Genomic DNA, 22,160 nt, shown 5'->3' on the forward strand with positions numbered 1-22,160 from the left:
CCAAATGGTTCCTTTTTGTTTTTTACACCGGTTGATGTACAATCAATAAAAACAAAATCTAAAAAGACATGAAGGGAAAAGGAGAAAAACAATAATGCTAGGCCAAATCATGAGCTGGAGAGACATCATCCCTGTGAATCTTGATGATATGAGACCAATCAAACTGGGTAGCAAGGGAGCTAATTGCAGACATGGTATGATGTATCGATATATCTCGCATTGTACAAGATTGAATAAGCCTAACTAGCAAACTCGAATCCGTTCGTATGCTGATGCTAGTGAACGATCTTGTGTTAGCCCAAGTAAGCGCAAAGAGACATGCTCGCGCCTGCGTTTCAAGAGTTGAACACGCAATGAAACATTGAGCGTGTCTGTTGTAAATTGAATGCCAGGTGCATCAGTTACCCAAGCTGATATGAAATAGGATAATAATTATGTAGTATTCTAGTTCTGTTAGAATTCTATGTCATTTAGGGTTTTATTTTAAGTAAGTGTTTAAATGATAAAGGAATCCTATTATGAGTAGGAGTCTAATTCCTTATCATTGAGTCTTAATAATTAATTATGTTAGGCGTGTGAATTATTAGGTTTAGGCGTGTGATTAGGTTAAGTTATCTTGTTAAGTTATCTTTTATCTTTAAGCTTTACTAGTCCTAGTAGGTTTAGGAAAATCTTGTAATATATATAGGATTTTCGGCCATCTTAATAAAGTAGAGATGTTTTTGAGTTTAACCTATTCCTTGTGGAATTAACGTTTTAGGAGTGAATCCAAGTTTAAGCAGTGAATGCAAACCCTAGTTATTATCACCCTTGGTTAGGAGTTGATAATTTCATATCATTGAAATTCTTGTGCGTGAGGCATAGGTTTTTCTAATCAAATTCATTAAAGAAAACATAAAGAACTAATCTTTTTATTCAAGAACCTAAGTATAGCCTTCAATTTCACATCACAAGCTGTAACACCTTGGAGTGTATTCTGCACCCATGAGCCATCAATACAAATAATAACTTCTGGCGCACCATGCATCTGACGACCAATACTGGTATAGAAAAAACATGGGGACCGACCCGCCTTCCATGGCATGCTGATTAGCAGCCCTCACATCATGGCTGAACACGAAATGTTACTGCTTACTCCTCTCAATATATGCTGTTGAAGAACGAACCTTTACTGTTGCACGAGTCCTTTGGAAGATATTTCCATTACGAGTTGTTCATATATCCCAAAGCGTACCAATGTAGTCACTCACACAAGTATTGTTCACCCCACCTCCTTCGTGAACCAAAAAATGCATTGCATGAGCCAATTTGCAAAAGGACTATGAGTGGAAGCGGGGCCTGGATGCATGATATCAGTAATAACCCAGGCTTCTAGAGCAAGAGGACAATCCCTGAATAGATGATGACAAGATTCTGCTGCCCCAAGCAAATCGGGCAACTATCTGATTCAGATAATTGACGTCGAAATAAATTGGTCGAATCGCAAGAATAATTTGCCAAAGTTTTTGAAGAAAATGTTTCCATTATGAACACATTTTCTTATGCGGAGAATCTATTTCTTTTGCACTAACGTGTGCAAATTACCCAACATAGGCATACATATGCATGAAAATTTCATAAAAATAGACAAAAAGCGCGACATTTATCGCATTCTAACCCCCTTAAAGAAAACGAGTTACGCCCTCGTGACTCACCTCAAGGAATAGGTCTGGATACTTTTTTCTCATATCATCTTCGGTTTCCCATGTTGCCTCTTCAGACTCGTGGTTAGACCAAAGGACTTTCACGAAGTGGCCATCCTTATTGCGTGTACTAGGCACTTCCCTGTCGAGAATCTTGACAGGTCTTTCCTCATATGTGAGGCTACTATCGATCGGAACTAGTTCAGGCTCTAGGACATGACGCTCATCAAAAGGTGCCATTTTGATGCTCGCATGATAACTATTGTTGTAAGAAACTCAATCAAATCTAATTGGTCCTCCCAACTACCTTGAAAATCAATCGCACATGCTCTCAACATGTCCTCCATAATTTGATTAGTCCTCTCAGTCTCGCCATTAGTCGCAGGGTGAAAAGTTGTACTTATTTTCAATGTTGTCCCAAGATCCATCAGTCGCAGGGTGAAAGGCTGTACTCATTTTCAATGTTGTCCCAAGATTTAATTGGACCTTTTTCCAAAATTTCGATACAAACCTAGAGTCACGCTCGGAAATAATATCCTTTGGAACTCCATGTAGTCTTACCACATGCTTAATGTAAGTCTTAGCGAGCTGCTTCTTTTTCCATGTCTCCTTAATAGGTATAAACACGACGATTTTGGTCAATCTATCCACAATAACCCAAATGGTGTCATATTCACTTCTCGTTTTAGGTAAGGAAGTCACAAAGTCCATAAAAATAGAATCCCACTTCCATCCCGGAACCTCTAAAGATTGAACCTTCCTCATAGGTCGCTTATGGTCTATTTTCACCTTCTGGCAGGTTGGTTAGACACATACTCCGTTACCTCTCGCTTCATATTTGGCCACCAATAGATAACCTTAAGGTTTTTATACAATGTATCACCCCCAGGGTGCACAGAATATGGAGTATTATGTCCCTCATCCATAAGGCGTCTCTTAAGATCATTACACTTCTGCGGTACACACCACCTCCCTTTAAACCTTAGACTCCCATCATCATGAATCTAAAGTCATCTTCCTTACCTTGCTTCATTTTCTCCTTGATCTTATCTAGGTGCTCATCACCAACTTGACCGTCTATGATCTCGTCGAAAACTGACAAACCCAAAGAAAGAGTACTAAGTCTTGCCTCACTTTCCCCAGGATTTAAAATTTCTAAACTCAATCTTTGCATATCTCGACACAATTCCTGAGGGACTATCAAGGCATTCAAGCTATGACTCGATTTTCTACTCAAGGTGTCAGCAACCACATTTGCTTTCCCCTCATGATACTGGATATCTAGATCATAATCCTTTATCAACTCCAGCCATCTTCTTTGCCTCATATTGAGGTCTTTTTGGGTGAAAATGTACTTCAAGCTCTTATGGTATGTGAATATCTTACAAGTTGCTCCATAAATATAATGTCTCCAAATTTTTAATGCAAACCCTATGAGCTAACTCTAGGCCATGGGTAGGGTAATTATCCTCATAAGGTTTCAATTGACGCGATGCATATGCAATTACCTTCCCATTCTGCTGTAACACGCATCCTAGACCATTTTTCGAAGCATCACTATATACCTCAAATCCCTCATTCCCATCAGGTAGGGTTAAAATAGGTGCATAGGTTAAACGATCCTTCAAAATCTGAAAAGCTTCCTCACACTTTTCACTCCACTCAAATTTGGACTCCTTTTTCATCAAGTTGCTCATAGGCCTCGCTATCTTCGAGAAATCTCTCACAAATCTCCTATAATAGCCAGCTAGACTTAAGAAACTTCTAATATCTGATACGCTCTTTGGAGTTGGCCACTCACTCACAGCTTGAATCTTAGCAGGATCTACTGAGACTCCTTCCTTAGACACATAGTAACCCAAAAACGCTACTTTCTCCAAACGAAACTCACACTTAGAGAACTTGGCATATAATTGGTTTTTCATCACTGTTTCCAAAATAATCCTCAAGTGCTCATCATGTTCAGCTTCATTCCTCGAATAGATTAGTATGTCATCAATGAATACCACCACAAACTTATCTAGAAACTCATGAAAGATCCTATTCATTAAATCCATAAATATAGCAGGAGCATTGGCTAACCCAAATGGAATTACAGTGAACTCATAATGACCATAAAGCGTTCCAAAAGCAGTCTTAGGTACATCCTTATCGGCTACCCTCAATTAATGATATCATGAACGTAAGTCAATCTTCGAGAACACACTCGCTCCCTTCAATTGGTCGAATAGGTCATCTATTCTAGGCAAAGGATATATGTTAAAAATGTAAATATAACTATTATAATATGCTAAAAATATACATATAATGCATCATGTAAATTCTACATTTGATGTGTTAAAAATGTAAATATAACTATTATAATATGCTAAAAATCTACATATATTACATCATGTAAATTCTACATTTCTACTTAAACATAGTAAATCCTATCATTTAAATTTTACATATATTCTACCATGTAAAGATATTATTCTACTAGTTTTTCTAAATTTTAAGCTTAAACTGATATTTTAAGCGCCTAAGTTAGATCATGCTTTTACAAAAGAAAAATATCAGATCCACTGGTCAGGCACCTAAAATAGGCATCCAACCAGCCGGCCAGGCGTCTAACATAGGCGTCTAACCATCTGGTCAGGCGCCTATAATAGGCTTCTAACTAGCTAGTTGGGCGCCTAAATTAGGCCCCTAATCTCAAGTTCAGGCGTCTAACTTAGGCGCCTGACCAGCTGGTCAAATGCCTAATTTAGGCGCCTGACCAACTGGTCAAATGCCTAATTTAGGCGTCTGGCTAATTTTCCGTAAAAAAAAACTCACATTGTTTGCCATGACGTTGGATGTGATTCTTCTTGATTGGTCAACGTCGGTCAATGTTGGTCAATGTTGGTCAACGCCGATCAATGTTGGTCAACACCGGCAAACACCTTGGTCAATAATGCAAGTGAATAAAGAAAGTTTGGTGGTGATTTGTATAAAAAATATGGAAAGTGTGGGGGGTTTGAATAAAGAAAGGGAAAGAAGGAAAGGAAGAAATGTCATGTACTTTCTCCGTTTCTTAATAAGTGCAACATAGAGAAAGTGGGGGAATACCAAGGAATGTAGAGAGAGAAAGTTGGGACCACAATAAAGTAGAGTAATTCAAGTGATGAAACAAAAAAATTGTGGTCCCCTCTTGCTTTTTGGTGGCATATTTGCAATAATATTGAACTTTTTTTTACCATTTTGAGCTTGATTGCACTTATTGTGACTATTCCAAACAAAGGAAGTGTTGCACTTATTAAAAAAAGGAGGTAGTATTAGATATAACCCATGTATTTGGGTAGAAAAATATAGGATATTGGTAAGAAATTTCAAGGCGACATTTAACAAAACCCTTTTTCTTTTTGCTCAAGAGTTGAACTTCATTTGTTTATCGGTAACCAAATTCATGCCACTTTGGACCATACGATGAAACATACTGTACTGGACTAGACCACAGTTATTGCTAATAGATCAGGTAGGCCTGATCCACATAATCGTGTGTGTGACATAGAAATTTAGGAAATGAGGTTAACATACAATCATGGCAAATGACATTTTTCAGAAAAGGAAACCGCCAAATGGACGAAGTTTCCATTGCTTCCTTACAACGTTTTGTTCTTGTTTACTTGCTCTCTCAAAATACCAGAGTTTCTTATATCTGGGGCTTAACTTGTTCATCATTTCTGAATTGCATTTGTTAGCAGGAAACCCTAGAATTTCAAAGTCTCTTCTTTCTTGCAATGGGTATCTGGGATTCTCTCCTCAACTGGCTTCGAAGGTACTTTCTTCCTGAAATTCTACTTTTTCCGTGATTAAAGTTATATTTTTTTCCCCGCTTTTTGTGTTTTTTCCTGTTTTATGAGCCATGAAATTTTGGTGAATTTCTTATATTTTTCATGTATAGAAGTTGGATAAATTTAGCTAATAAAGTGAAGTTCTATGCTCAATAGGCAGTCAATTAAATGTTATTGAATTTTTATTCTTTCTGCTGCTTGCTGTAAATCAATTGTCGAGGGGCTTTAAATCATCAAGGAGGTTGTTTTATAGACATGAGAAATTATAGACATGAGAAATGTAATCATGAACAATGGTATATGCTATTAGGCATTAGCCCAGATAAATGTCATACATGGTCTTAAGATACTCCTGCAATTCTTGGAAACGGTGATACTGTGATAGTAACTGGAGTTCTCGAAGTTGACATACTTTATGGTCATCGTGTTTGTGAGCATGTCATGTATGTTTTGAAGGGTAAATATTTGCTTTGACATTATGGAGCAGTTTCTCTGCTCAGATAATCACAACAATATTTCAGTCACATTTCTCCTTGCCTGAAAATTTTGTACCTAAGTGGAATGTTGTAGCTTTTGACATTATGGAACAGGAGAAAGCAGCGCTTTTGGTAATGGAAATCTAAGTAATTGAAATATTTATGAGAAGGAGAAAGGACTCTCAATCTTTTTTTGCAGAAAGAAGTCGGACAAGTAGAAAGATGGACTTATGAAGTGATAGTTATTATGATCACAGCTTCAGTGAAGTTAGAAATTTAAAATCCATTCTGGAGCCTCAGCGAACATGCTAAACACATCATAGTAGCCAATGTCTCAGTTTTACATTGTGTTTCAGTGTATGCTCCGCTTCTGTTTTTCTTTGCTAAAAGAGAAAAAAAGTAACCTTGCATAATTTTGCTTCTAAAACGTAATATGCACCATTAGCGGCCTTACAAGGCTTCCGTACCTCGTATCTGTCTTTATTGGTTTAGAAGCAACAAAAGTGATAGCTTCGAGTTATGGCATTGTAATATAGGTCCCTATCGGTATCGATGAAAGGGACATCATTCTGGTTTTAGAATGCCAAAGGAAAGCAGTATTTTGTGGGTTTTTTCTTGTCCGCTGTGTACTTTGCATGCTTTGAAAGGAATGATATTAGGGAATGATTTTCTGGCATTTAGCTCCTGGTCTTGATTTTGGGAGAACGGTTCATCTAACTAGCAGCATTACCCGTTTCATTGATTTGCTTAGATGATCCTTGAACCATTTCCTTTGATATATAAAAGTTCATATCTCAATAATTTTTGTTTGCTAAATCCTGTACATATGTATCGATTTCCACTTGTGTTACTCCTTAAAGATTGAAGAAAAGCTCTTCCAAAACCTGTAGATAATAGAAGCATTAAGGATTATGACAGTCTGTTGTTTTAGCTGCCTTGGTGGAAGACCATGTTCTCATCTTTTATGCACATCACTCCATCATGACTTCTTTGTAATGTTAAGTATTGAGGTCAGTGCATCGCAATGCCAATATGATGTCAGTTTTATTGATCATATGGGACTTAGGGGCTTAAACTAGATTGATACTAAAACTAAAATTTACTTATTTGGAGCATGTAGTCAATTGTGACATAAAAATGGTTTCTCTACTTCAACACATCAAGAAAAATTTGTATTTATTTGCAAGTGCTTTTGTACGTAGGGGAGAGAGGGGACAGAGGAAGGAAGTAAGGAAGTAATAGAGAATGAATAAGCATACATGGATCACCTATTCCAAGTGCAAGATAAGGACTGTAATTTTGTATTTGCTTCATCACTGCAAAGTCTTAGAAGGCTTCAATCCTTTCAATTAACCCTTGGACCCTTCTCTCTCCATGACATTAACACTTTTTCTCTCTATATCGTTCTCTTACTTATTGAGTTATTTCTTTGTCCATCCACTTTTGACTATATTATTTACTTTTAATATATGTTCTTGAAGCTTGGTAAAATTCAGCCGTGAAGTTTAATTTGGGATTTAGAGTGTTAATTTCCGGGTTTGTTTGGTTTGGCTGGTTCTTGTTTAATCATCGTTCGTATCATAATTGGCTTATCTTGTTTTCACTATTTTGTAGTGAACTGAAATATAACATTCTTAATTAGTGAAGAACATGATGATTTGATTGATAAAATGGAAAATTATAGAAAAGAAAGATCGATGTGAAGCTTTGGATGGCTTTTCGTCAGGAAAAAAAGCTTTTAAATAGCTTGACTCACTCCTAAACTTAGTTGAACAAACTAAATTGACAATTCAATATATTCTCGATGCCTTTCTTGTTGATTACTCTCCTTTAACATAACAATTTTGATTCACTTTCCTTCTCTCTCTTTCTCCTTCAACTAACTTTCTTCCTTGCCCCTCAAGCTACTTCTAGCTGAATAATATTGCAATATCTACTACACTTCTCTTCCTAGGCCGGAATATCTACAACACTTCTCCCCCTAGGCCGGTTCAAATCATCTACTCTCTCCTAAATTATGTGTAAAAGTCATCTAGCAATTACATTGGGGGAGAAAGAGTATAATGGTCCTTTGCTGTTTCTCAAAAAAGTGAGGCAAAATTCCTTAATCCTTGTTCTAAACACTCAATGCATCAATAACTTAAGTAGATCTACAATTTGTAATCCTTAAGTTCTCTTTCTAGTTGGCGTTCTCTTAGTGTTTGTTTGGTTCATATGGCAAGTCATAATTCCCAAGAAATTCTAATTCATACCAAATATTATCCAAAACCAAAATCTTGAGAATTTGCTTGAAGTGTTTGGTAGACAATGGTGGAAACAAATTCCTATGGGAATTTCTACTTTCCCAAGAGACTCTAGGTAACTAACTTCCTCCATGCTGTGGGATGTTGAGATTCTAGGAAGTTCAACTTACCTCATTTCGCCATTTTTTTTTCGTTAACCAAACAATTGACTCATTATCCTACTCCAAGAAATTTCTACTTCCTATGCTTAAAAAGCGTGCATAGGCAAGAGGCGGATGGACCAAATCACTTTTGACTTGCTGGAAACTGTCCTTTCCGGTAGACAGGGTACCTGACCCTGCGCCATGATGTGTGCACCTCCTGCAATGTGCTTTGCCCTAGCCGTTAGTACTTACTGGTATAGACCCACAAGATCTTATAGATCTGAGTTAAAAATTTTCCCACTAGCCTGTTCTTCTTTGAAACCATCATTTGCATGTACAAGTTACATGAATATTATATGCAATAGAGTACTTTTCAGAACCCAGTAGGCAATTAGAGGGGGATAATTGCTGGAGAAAAAGCATGGAGGAATATGTTGGTCTTTTTCATATAATATCCACTGGTTAAATCATGGCATAGAACTTGATCTCACTTGTTAGTCTATCATGCTTGTTTTTTGAAGCTTGTATTTCTGTCCCCTACTCCTACTTGAGATAAAATGATAAGATCAGGATGCTACTTTCAGCTTGTTGTGAGAGATCTGCAATGATATGTTTGTTTAATTTATGTGGTGTCTGATCTTCTGTGCCGATTTTGTGCATTGTGTTCTATTGTTTGTGGGTTTATTTGTTTCTTTTCTCTTCAGTCTTTCCATTTTCTGGCTATGTCGTGTCTTTCTTTTTGAAAAAGTACTTTTAGTGGCACAAACATTATTTATTGGCAAGAAAATGTATATAGACTACAAGAAACTTTTGCTCTACTGTAAGGAGATAGGAGTTAGGACTGCGCGAGGCTTATAATTTCTTATTATTGTATGTGTTTGCCAGCTTGTTTTTTAAACAGGAAATGGAGCTCTCCCTTGTTGGCCTTCAAAATGCAGGAAAGACATCCCTTGTTAATGCAATCGCTGTGAGTAGTGGCATAACTTTTTTGGTTTCTGTTTTCATTTATTCTTAGTGTTTCTTTGACAATTGTTACTTTTCTTAAAACAGACAGGAGGATACAGTGAAGATATGATTCCAACTGTAGGTATCTTTACATAGAAGTTTTTTTTTATCAAGTGATTATCATCTTACAAATAACAGTTTACTCCATAAACCAGGTGGGGTTTAATATGCGCAAAGTTACAAAGGGCAATGTGACAATAAAGCTTTGGGACCTAGGAGGCCAAAAGAGGTTTCGCTCAATGTGGGAGCGTTATTGTCGCGGTGTCTCTGCAATTGTGTAATTCTTCTCACTCAATAAACTCCTTTGTACGTAGTATTATTTTGTCTACTTGTTTTAGTGGTTAGTTCACTGCGATAATCAAAGTGGTCCAATAGTCAGGTAAGATTGATATTTGACATGTGTTGAAATGAAATGTCTGCCAATAGGACGTCTTTTCAAGTACAAATTGGCACTTCAGTCCAGTAGGAGAGACTATTTCTTTGTGCCATGTGTTTGCCATTTCCCTAAGTCTTGCTTCCATGCAACAAGAAGAACGTCAAAGCCTTAATCCCATAAAATGGTTTAGGCCAGGGGCGGACCAATTTGTAGCACAACCTGTCGACACCTGTCAGGGGTTCGAATGCCCTAGTTGCTTCTATGGTTAATCATGTGAAGCCTTTCTCACTTATTTCTTCTTTATTTTTTATGATTAACATCAGATATTATGGGTTTCAAAACATTTGGTTTTGCATCGTACTCCCATTTTTTAATGTTTTCATCAAGCCTTTAAATTGTATCTATTTTAATCTAATATGAATATTTTGAAAAGTATTTTCATATTTTGAAAGGAAAATATGATAAAAACAGTCCCATCTATGGTCATTCCGCCATATTCAGTCCTAGTAATTGAGTATCTCACATCAGGCTAAATCTTATGTTGTATTTTACAAGAGTGGTCTGTTGCTGGTCATGTGTGCTCACCTAACCAACATTAAGAACACCCATTTCTCCTACTTCTCTACTTTCTCTCTCTATCAATCACAAAAACATCTCCCTGCGCCCAATCACCATTTCCACATAAATCAACAAAATCGATGTTGGTGTCTTCCTTCTGGCATAAATTGGCCGAAAACTTCGTCCATTCCAGCTGTTCATACCCACCATAATCAATCAATACCACTTTGTACTGCTTAGATATTTATTCCAGAAATTAATCAAACATTTCTCTATCTCTATTTCTCTCTCTGTTCTATCTCTACTTATTTTTCTCTTCTGTCTGATGTTATCTTTTCTGTTTCTTTTTCTATCTTCTTCTACCTCAGTTTGTATCTTCTACTTTCAATCAACATTCAAACAGTACTCGTTTAACATTAATTTGGAGCTTTAAACTAGGATGGTTCTCAATGCAATAACTAGCATTTATTAACTGTACTATAGTGGGAAATAAATTTTTGATAAATTTGGTTGAGTTTTAGAGAAGAATTAGCAGGTGTACGTGATTAATTATTAGATTAGGAAGAAAGAAAGAAAGACATAGGCACTAGCAGATAGAGCTCACAGATTAAGTTGTGTGGGTGGTGATTTTGCCAAAGAAGATGAAGAATTGCAGCTCAGTAGACATTAAAAATAAAAAAGGAATATAGTCTTTTACCAATTATAGCCGGTCGCCAGTCATATGGGACCACTCATGTAAAATAAGACATGAAGTTTGGCTTGATGTGAGATACTCAATATTTGGGGCTGAATATGGCGGAATAACCATAGTTGGGACTGTTTATCAACTTTTCCATTTTGAAATTATGCATGTCCAAATTTGATAATTAGGCCAGGGCTACTTATATGATTTAAGGCAGCCTATAAGAGTCCATACCTCATTTAAAATTCTTGATCCGCCATTGGTTTCGGCTCCATGACTCTATGTTTTATTTCCTGTGGTTGTCCACATGGATCATCTTCCTCCATAACCTTCTACCAAGTGTGTGTATTTACATGTATATTGGAATCTATGAGATGCTAAATGGCTTATGACCTTTTTGTACTAACTTAAACTTTGTACACCCATGTTGTCAAATAAATTGCCTCAATTATACGTTTGATGATAATCTGCCTCAGCTCGAAATATTGTGTTAGATCATGTGTTCTGTTTTATTATCTGATTGTGGTAATCAGGTAGTGAGCAATATCAAAATTAATATTGTTTAATTAGATTTTTCATTGCTGATCCTTTTACCTTGCATTCTTGTTTTCTTTAGTTGATCTTTTTGAAGAGTGGAACAATTGAGTATTCCTTAATTCCTATCACCAACTTTTATGGGGTAGCTTATCTGATCTGCATTTCGTACCATCACCAAGAGTCCTAAGTTGCCTTCTTGCATCTAATGCAGGTACGTAGTAGATGCTGCTGACCGAGACAGTGTTCCAATATCCCGAAGTGAGCTACATGAACTTCTGGAAAAACCATCCTTAATTGGGATTCCTTTGCTTGTTCTTGGTAACAAAATTGACAAGTCAGAAGCTCTTGCACAGCAAGCATTAATGGATCAGCTGTGAGTTCAGTGAAATCTGCTACGGTTTAACAATATCCTGAACTTCTCATTAATATTCCCTGCATTCCTGAATAATAGGTTACATTTGGTTTTGGGTCTTTCTCCAAGTGATTGAGTTAAAACCATCATATTTTTATATTTATCGTCATATCAACATCGTCTTTGTTCAGTTTTCTTAGTTGATGGTATAATTTAGGGTAATATAAGAAAAGCTAACTTACTAAATATCAGAAGTAGTATATTATTGTTGGACGGCCTAAGATAGAAATGTAGCCTATTACCATAGTAGACACAAAGAATATGTTTTCGACATTTTCATGATGTTCTCGTGATGCTTTTTTTTTTTTTTTTGCATTCCCTTGCTTTATTGCAGAGGCCTACAGTCAATTACTGATAGGGTGGTTTGCTGTTACATGATCTCATGCAAGGAGTCTATAAACATAGACATGGTCATTGATTGGCTTATCAAGCATTCAAAAGTTGCCAAATAATCCAGCGCAAAAAAGGCTCATATCGTGATTCTCTTTGATCTGATCGATGAATGTGGTTGAAACACCTTAGTTGGAATGGTGTGTGAAAGTGAGTCTCTCAAAATGCGGCAACTATGATCCACTTTCCTGCTTGTAGAATCATTGCCAGCGTATTAGGTAGCGAATGCATGCCAAGGTAGTATTTGTTTCTGTTAGGTTGTTATTTATAATGTATTTAATTGGATTGATCATGTCTGTCAATGATGCAATCTTGTACAATCCTCGGTGAAGCCTATTTCTTGTATCTTGTAAAGTTCCTAATAAAGGTGTAAGTTTGAATTTGCGGTTTCGATTTATTTTGGTCCAAGTCTAATTTAATCAAAATAAAATCCAGTTTTAGGATTTTGGGGTTAAATTTAATACTTCTTCTGTTTTAAAATTAATAATATATTTATCTTTTTTGGTTGTTTCAAAATAAATGAAATATTACTTATTTAGTATTTACTTTTTTCTATCTCTCCTCATCATATGGGTTTTTGTTTTTCTCTCTTATTCTGCTCTCCTAAATCCTAGTGGTGTCAATTTGGGTCATTGGGTGGGTTTGGGTTGAGCTAACCTGGGTTGGAATGATTTGGGATGGGGAATAATCTGGGTGTGAGTGTGCCATGGGTCGGAAATGGGTGGGTTTGGGTGGACTTGGGACAAGTTCAAATGCGTGAGGGGGCTCTTGGAACTAGGTCGGTTGGGACTGGGTCGGTCGGTATCTGGGTTGGGTGAATTTGGTCGGAATGGAATAAGGTGAAATCGACCCAAATTGACTTCCGGAATAACTTGGGTTGGACTAAATCGATATTCGAAATACCTTTGGTCAGAAGAAATTGGCTTTCGGCATGACTTGAGTCAGAAGAAATCAGCTTTCGGCATGACTTGGGTCGGAAGAAATCGACTTTCGTAATGACTTGGGTTAGAAGAAATTGGTATCGGCTTGGGTCGGAATAAACTCGCTTTCAGAATGACTTGGTTGGAAGAAATCGGTATCGGTATGACTTGGGTTAGAATAAATTGGCTTGCAGAATGACTTGGGTTGGAAGAAATCAGCTTTCGAAATGACTTGGGTCGGAAGAAATTAGCTTTCGGAATGACTTGGGTCAGAGTAAATCAGCTCTCTATAGGACTTGGGTCTGCTGAAGCCATAAACCAACAGCTTATTGACTTGCATTGGAACAAATCAACTCTCAGAATGACTTGGGTCGGAATGAATCGCCTCTCAAAACAAGGCGACATTGGGTGCGATTAGGTCGGTTTAAGTTGGCTTTTAGAATAACTTCGGTGGAGTTTGTTTGGCCCTAGCCGTCATTCAGGCGGACTTGGAATCTTGGAGAGTCTAATGTCTACAATTGCCGTTTTATCATTTATATATTTATATATACATATATATAAAGTTACGAAGTCGAAAGTTATAACAATTAACATGTGATATAGTGATATACTGATATTGTGATTGCATCATTGTGAATTTTGTGATAATATATTGATACTTATATTACTAATTTTATAAGTTACTAAACCAAGACTTATAATTTATATAATTATATTATTGGCTATTACCCATCGGGTTACTCATGATTGCATATTTGCATAATTGCATTATTACATACACATTAAAGATTTAAAGTTATTGAATTTAATCACTAATGTTATGTAGTGTAAAACTAGCAATTTATATCACAACTCCCAAAGATGGGTTCTAAGAACTGGAGACTTGTGCAACAATGACTGGTTCAAATCCCGAAGCAAACTCCTGACCAGCAACTGCAAAAAGGGACCCACCCTGGAGGTTTGGGTGGTATTCCCCCTCCGAATGCTTAAGTCAGATATCAGGGATGTAAAGGAACTTTTAGAGAGAGAAAGTAGAGAGAGAGAGAGAAGAATTTATGACAGAGTAACAGTACTATCCCTGAAAAACGTACCTTTCACCCTGAAATCAAGGACTATTTATACTGTTTGAAATGACTGCTGTGCCTTGATGTCACCCTAATTTGGGAGCATCTGATTGGCTAATCAAAGTTTTGGGACACGTGGCAGCTGTTAACTGGTCAGTACACCTCACTTTCATATAAAGGTGTAAATCAGACTTACTGGGCCTAAGTACAGTTTTTGGGGCCAGAAGAAGGTCTTTTAGTACGTTTTCAGAGAAACGTACTTTTAGGCCTGTCACCTTCAGGCCCTTTTGTACTTTTATTCCCCTGCATATATGCCACATGTAGGCTCAGATGAGCCACGTGTCAGTACCAGAGCCGTTTATTTTTTAGGCTACAACATTTGCCCCTTAAAAGAGGAGTTATTATCTTTTGGCGCCAAGACGGTTAATCTTCCTCTTTTAACCGACCTGGAACTGCTCTTTTCTTTTCAAAAAAGGCGCCATTTTGCCGGTCTCCACAGGTCAACTTCCTATGAACAACGGTTACTTTTACCGGATGAGGGTCATTTTCACCCCTCTATAAATATGTGCCTTAGTCGCTCCTGGAATCATTTTAACTTTGCTGAGAAATTTTCTAGAGAGAGAGACTCTGCAAATTTTTACTGAACTTTTTAGAGAGAAGAACAACTCCGTCCAAGCTCTTGCATTGTTTGTTCTGCTCGTCCGAGGTTTCAAGTCATCTTCACATTCGTCCGAATTTTCTTCTACAGGTATATTCTCAACTCTTTTCTTGATTGCACACTATTTTAAGAAAATGGATTGTCCTCTTCCTCGAACAATTCCGGCCGCTCAAGGGTTGGTGCTAACCCTAAACAGAGGGCCTAACTTCCTCGGCATCTTCTAGAGTTGGTCCTATCTTGGCCGGGCATGCATTCTTTATCTTTAGCCATGGACGGCAAAGTCAGACGACCCAGTCTTTACCTGTGCAGGGTAATCTGGCGCGCGTCAAGCAAACGGCTCGCATCAGAAGAGGGGTAACCATGCCGGCCTCTAGCTCTGAAAGGGAGGAATCCACTGGGCGAATTCCGGCCGAAGGAGAACGAGAGACTCAAAGCGTCGTCCTCCTACCACACTCCTTCTCCGAACATGCCGAGGAGGAACCAAAGTCAGGGGCTCCCAGAAGCCACCCGTCCATACATAGGACGATCTCAGATGAGCCGAGGACGGCTAGCTCTTCTGACCCTGCTAGTGGCTCAGAGGAGCCATCAACCACTTCGTCTGAAAAAGGCGGCTAGGTCCCTTTCTGACCCTAGGTTATCTTGGCCGATACATGGTTAGGACGATTAGGCTCGACCTTACCTTTTTCGGTGGCAATGCCCATGCCGGCTACCACTTTGCCTTCCCGGCCGAGAGGACACTATTTTCAGTGCTCCTCCAGGCCATTTTGCAGTTTATCGGCTGGCTTAGATGCCGGCCTGCGCTTTCCCCTTCACCCTTCATCAGCCAACTTCTTCAGTATTACGGCATAGGACATAACCAGCTTGCCCCTAACTCTTGGCAAAATATCCTCACCTTTCTGGCCGTCTGCAACTTAAAGGGAAAGGACCCTTCTCTGGCCGCTTTCACTCATATCCACTATGTTGCCAAGGTCCCTAGGACCATTGAAGGAAGTGGCTGAGCGTGTGCAATCGTCAAGGATTCTTGACGTCTTGGGATAAGACTTCCAAGATGCACTCATGGAAGGGCGAGTTCCTCTGTCCAGGCACTATAAAGCGGTGGCAAACCGTCTTCGGTATTTTAGTCGGACAACCACAAACACTGGACGGATGGCCTCATACCTGGAACTGGAGAGTAACTCTGCCGAAGAGATGGTGGAGTACTTCCGGATTTCGGAGTATACTATGGAAGATGTTTCTTTCAAAGGTCCGTCCAATTGGATTCCTTTTAAGGAAATGTTTTACCATGACAACTTCCTGGTCGCTGCCGGCTTAAGGCAGGCGAGGACAGAGGTATATCAACTGAGAATCTTCCAAGTACAAATTTCTAGATAATTATCATTCGTCCAACATTTGTTTTTCTCTCTTTCAGATTCAGCCAGGAGCAAGCTCAGGAAGTCTTGGATAGGAGATATGAGCTCATCCAGATTTGCGGACACTCTATGGAAGGAGTACAGCAAGTCAGGTGCCGAAAAGAGGGCCGACACCTTGGTGAGCTTTGTATATGTATTCATATTTTGTTTGTTTTTTTTTTTTTTTTTTTTTTTTTTTTTTGCCGGCCGGTCTGCTACTTTGGAGGGTAACCCGTCAAGATGGTGCCTGGACGACTTGTCTACCCATGGGCAATTCGTCCAGAGAAACACAGGACGAGCTAACTTCCCAAGAAGCAACTCGGCTAGGTTGAATTCTTGACGGCTTGCCTCTTAGGAGGACAGTCCGTCTGGTGTAGCATAGGACGAGTTACTCATCTGAACAGCAACCCGTCCTGGTTGATATCTTGACGGTTTGCCTCTTCGAGGGCAGTCCGTCTAGAATAGTGTTGGACGAGTTGCTTATTTGAGGATCAATTCGTCCTGATTGATATCTTGACGAGCATTCCAATCTTTTTCAGAAAAATGCCCCAACTTCAAAAGCTCTGGCCGAGAAAGCCGCTGCAAAGAAACGGCCAGCAGGCACCAGTGAAGCCCCTCCCTCAAAAAGGCAAAGGGTTTTACTGCTAAGAGGAAGAAGACCACTCGGCCGGTTCCCAAGGTCGTGATCGACCTTCCGGCCAAGGAGGAGGCCAAAGAGGAGCCAGCTGAAGTTGACTCTCGAGCCCTGGTGGCCTATACTGGTCCGGCTGAGCAACCCGATCTTCGCAACCTGACGAGGTTGTCATTCTGGACGACGCTGAACAATCTTCAAGCCGGACGCGGCTGTGGAGGATCCGCCTTTTCTGGGCCAGTGGCCCAACTGGTAGGCCAGATGCCGGCCGCTTATAGACGGCTTCCCGTTCTTCTGGTGAGTCCTACTATTCCAACGTAGTTAGAACACTACGGGTTGGCGGGCGTCCGATGAGTCCGTCCAACAAACAGACCGTGGTTATTCCCATCAGGTGTACTGACGAGTCTAACCTTTCAGATAAAGGGAAGGGTCCTGCTGTTGTCGGCTCCCCTAGCCTCTCTGACGATGAATCTTCTCCAGCCTTTGGAAAGATGTCGTCGTCTGATCGTGAGAAGCTCAAGACGGAGCTGTTCAAGTGCTTTCCCGAAACTTATATCAAGGGGTTAAGGGGAGCATCGTCTGGGCATGTATTACATGTCTCAGCTTGCTGCCGAGGTACATTCTTTCCTCTTCGGACGCTTATGCTTTTTACTTGGTCTTCATATTTTTTTATTATCCGTCCTGACATGCCCTATCCTTTTATGTTTTCAGCTTTTTGCTCGCAGCATGATAACAGAAGACTGGGCGAAGGAGCTCAGAAAAGAGAATAAAAAGCTCGTCCATGAGTAACTGCGGCCGCCGACCATGCTCAGTTCGTCATTTCCGAGCAAGAGGTGTTGCACCAGCAAACCAAAGTTGCTTTGGAAAAAAGGTCGGCTGAGCTGGAGATCTCAGATCAAAGTCTATCTTCTTCGGTTGACGGAGATGATAGACGAACGGGCTTCGTGGAAGTGTTCTGACGGACGAGAGGAATTCAGCATGACTATGGCTGCCGATTTCTTCAAGGAAAACCTCGTCCTGAAGGTCAAAAACCAAGCCCTTCGAACTGAGGTTGCAGAGACAATTGCCGGCGCCAAAGAGGCTATGAACACCATCATAGATACCTCAAAAGAATGGGCGGTGAAGGCTTTTGAGATGAGGCCGAGGAGGAGGATATCCCCAGATATGCTCGTCGGCTGGAATTCCAAGAAGCCTTGCTAAGGCCACCATAACTAAAGCAGAACCTCCCGTCTTTGAAGAATCCTCTGAGGATGAAGAGGGAGAGGACAATGCAGAGGCCCAGGACGAAGAGGACAACGATCCTCCTCCGCCTAGTTCTTTTGTTGTATTTGGCTGTGAGCCACTTGTAACTTTTCCCCTTTTGTACTTAGATGAATTTAGGTTGTAATCATCTTTTTATATTTATGGGAAGCTAACTTTTTCAATCTCTGTTGTTCTATGCTTTACTGTTTTGGACGCATTGTCTTACAATTCCATGATTATACCAAGTACAAAAGTATTCGTCATAACATTTTGGCCGATTATACTTACAACATTCATCAATGTTCAAGTATAAAAGTAATTCGTCTTAATATTTGGCTGGTCTAATCAACTCTTTTGGCCGATTTTTCGAGTACTATCATTAAAGCCAAGTATAAAATAATCTCGTCAATCATTCTGATCTGACTCAGTAGCTCTTTTCTGGACGTTCATAACCAGATGCTCAAGTAAAGACTTGCTTTTACTTTTTGGATTTAATTAAGTAAAAGTTTGCTCGGCCAGACCCTGGTGTCGTTCGTCTTTGGACAAAGACTTAGTCATTTTATAAATTATGTCCCTATATGCCCCCTTCTTGGACGAAGAGTTTTTATAACTTTTCCCTGTTCAAGAAGGAGTTAAGAAGATAATTTTTAAACAACTAGGACGAGCGTTTTATGCCAGAAGCAACTCGTCCAGGCTAATATTCTGACGGGCTGCCTCTTTGGAGAGCAACTCGTCTGAATGATAGTTGGACGAACTGATTCTTGGAAAAACTCGTCCATCTTTGTGGAATCATGAAATAACTTGTTCCTTTACTAAGGTTGTTATTTGAAGTTTTGTGGCTTTTGGACGGACAGTAAGATCCTTTACTAAGGCGTCTTATTTCCAGCCGACCTTGTTCAGGAGATGTTTAACCTTTAAGAAACAATCGGCCAAATCTGACATGTTTTATCCGTTTAAGAATGATAACATGTTCAGCCGAACTCCCAATGAAAGGTGCATTGTCTTTTTGCTTTGGAAAATTAGTTAGCTTTTGACGTTAGTATGTAACTTAAGCAAACAATTAAAACAAAGTCATAGAGAAGTAGAATTGTATTATATGAAGTTTGCTTGACGGATAGTCAAGGTACATGTCTACATTCTACTTTTTCATTGTAATGCATTAGGAAAAGATTACAATTTAGCTGGGTGCTCTAAACAAAGTATTTCTTCAAAGTGTCAGAATTCCACGTCCTAGGAATAGGACGTCCGTCCAATCCTTCGAGACGAAAGGTACCATTCTGAACGACTTCGATTATCTTATAGGGTCCTTCCCAGTTAGGAGTAAGCTTGCCTAACTCTTTGCTCGGCCGACGCTTCCATCTTTCTAGGACAGATCTCCCATCTTTAGTGACGTCTAGCAACTCTTTTGTTGAAGTCTCTAGCCATTCTAACTTATATAGTTGCATCCTCAGCAGAGCATTGCCCCTGACTTCAGGAACTAAGTCCAAAGCCGTCCTAAGAGCTGCCCAGTTAGCATCTTCTGAGTACATCATTACTCTTAAGGTGGGTTCCTCAACTTCAATAGGAAGGACAGCCTCAGAACCATAAACCATCATAAAGGAGTCTCTCCTGTGGAATTCTTGGCCGTCGTCCTAATTGACCATAAGACCAGCTGCAATTCTTCTACCCAAAGCCCCTTTGCATTGTCTAACTTCTTTTTATTCCGGCCGAAAGGATCTTGTTAAAGGCCTCTACTTGCCCATTAGCCTGTGGATGAGCTACTCGTGCAAAGTGAGCCTTAACTCCTTGATCGGCCAACCATTGACGAAGCTTGGGCGTTTCAAATTGCCCATTATCAAAGACGATGGACTGGGCATGCCAAACCTTGTAATCAAGTTCTTCCAGATGAACCCTTTGACATATGTGGTGATGCCCCTTAATGCTTCAGCTTCAACCCATTTTGTAAAGTAGTCTACAGCTACTATTACAAATTTCTTCTGGCCGCAGCAACAGGAAAAGGCCCAAGAATGTCCATCCCCCATTTAGCAAAGGGAAGAGGAAAGAGAATGGGCGTCAGTAATTGGACGGCTTTTGATGGATATTACCATGCTTTTGGCAACTATCACACTTCTTGGCATAGAGGAGTGCATCTTCTTTTAAGGTCGGCCAAAAGTAGCCCGTCCTGAGACCCTTTCGCCAAAGCTCTTCCTCCAATGTGAGAAGCACAAGCTCCCTCATGCAACTCCTTAAAACGTCCAGACCTTCCTTTCGGCTGATGCATTGAGAAGAGGCCGATTATAGGACTTTTTGTATAAGGTCTCATTCCACAACTCAAACCACTTGTCCCTACTCACATACTTGGCCTTAATGGATCAAGAGGCAGACGGCCGTCTTCTTGAACTCAATGATGGACTCATCCACTCATCATCTCGGCTGAGAAACAGACTTCTCCGGCCTCAATGCTCTTGGCCGCCTTCACCTCCCAAAAGACGTTCTAGGAACTCACCTTCGCCGAGCTGGCCAGTTTAGAGGGGCATCAGCTTGATGGTTTTCTGATCTGGGCACCTGTCTAGGACGAACCTCTTTAAAGACTTGATCTCTCCTTGACCAAATTCATATACTTGCTCATGGACGTTCCTTGCATTCAAATCACCATTGACCTGACTGACAACCAGCAGAGAGTCTCTAGCCTCAATTTCCAGGGCCCCAGCCGCTTTACACATTTTTATGCCGGCTAGGAGGGCTTCATACTCTGCCTCATTATTGGACGCCTGGAACTTGAATTTCATAGCATATTCAAACTTATCCCCTTCTGGAGATTGAAAAATGATTCCTGCCCCACATCCGTTGGCAGTTGAGGATCCGTCCACCATAAGGGTCCAATGACGCCTTCCTGCTGCTGGATCTTGGACGCTTTCTATCGTAGGCCGAGTAAGCTCTACATGAAATCAGCCAAAGCTTGGCCCTTGATTGCCTTTCTAGGCTCAAATGTTAAATCAAACATATTCAGCTCAACAGCCCATTTTAACATTCGGCCAGAGGCATCCATCTTATGCAACACTTGCCTAAGCGGCTGATCTGTATATACAAGAATGCTATGCAAGAAGTAAGGCTTAACTTCCGGCTGCCATCAGCAAAGCCAGGCCGAATTTTTCGATGGACGAATATCTGCTCTCAGCATCTTTAAGCACATGGCTCACAAAATAGACGGGTATTTGCACCGAGTCTCTTTCAGCCAACAGGACTGCACTTACCGCGAAGGGTGATACAGCCAGATACACATACAACCTCTCTCTTCGGCCGGACTGATCAGCCTAGGCAGCTGCCGAAGATGATCTTTTACTTGCTGAAGGGCTACTTCAGCTTCATCTGACCATTCAAACTTGGCATTTTTCTTGATGGTAGCAAAGAAATGGTGACATTTGCCCCTGATTTTGAGAGAAACCGTCCAAGAGCAGCCAAACAGCCCGTCAACCTCTGAACTTCTTTGACTTTGGACGGCGAAGACATATTCATAATAGCCTGAATTTTGTCGGGATTTGCCTCAATCCCTCTCTGATCAACCAAAAATCCCAGAAATTTCCCAGCAACTACGCCGAACACACATTTTTGCGGATTAAGCTTCAACTTGAATTTTCTCAAGGTGAGGAAGGTTTCCCTCAGATCTCCAGATGATCTTTCTCCTCTTTACTCTTGACGATCATGTCGTCTATATAAGCTTCCATATTTCGGCCGAGCTGCGGCTGAAATACTGTATTAATGAGCCTCTGAAATGTAGCCGGAGCGTTTCTTAGGCCGAAAGGCATCCTGAGCCATCCATACAGCCCTTTCTCAGTAATGAAGGAAGTCTTATCTTGATCATCCGGCCACATAGGAATCTGATGGAAGCCAGAGTAGGCATCCATAAAGCTCAGTAGGGCATGGCCGGCCGTAGAATCAACCAGACGATCTATTTTTGG

General features: G+C 40.0%; 1 protein-coding gene across 1 annotated transcript; it reads left to right on the plus strand.

The window, feature by feature from the left end:
• Positions 1–5,199: 5,199 nt before the first annotated feature.
• LOC104887229 (ADP-ribosylation factor-like protein 8c) lies at positions 5,200–12,716 on the plus strand. The gene is made up of 6 exons (XM_010671822.4): positions 5,200–5,481; positions 9,245–9,326; positions 9,410–9,442; positions 9,520–9,641; positions 11,729–11,890; positions 12,264–12,716. Exons 1-6 carry the CDS (start codon positions 5,444–5,446, stop codon positions 12,379–12,381), a joined length of 555 nt encoding a protein of 184 aa, XP_010670124.2. The 5' UTR covers positions 5,200–5,443; the 3' UTR covers positions 12,382–12,716.
• The last annotated feature ends 9,444 nt before the right edge of the window (positions 12,717–22,160 follow it).

This window comes from Beta vulgaris, chromosome 2 (assembly GCF_026745355.1).
Source record: "Beta vulgaris subsp. vulgaris cultivar EL10 chromosome 2, EL10.2, whole genome shotgun sequence".
NCBI lineage: Eukaryota > Viridiplantae > Streptophyta > Magnoliopsida > Caryophyllales > Amaranthaceae > Beta > Beta vulgaris.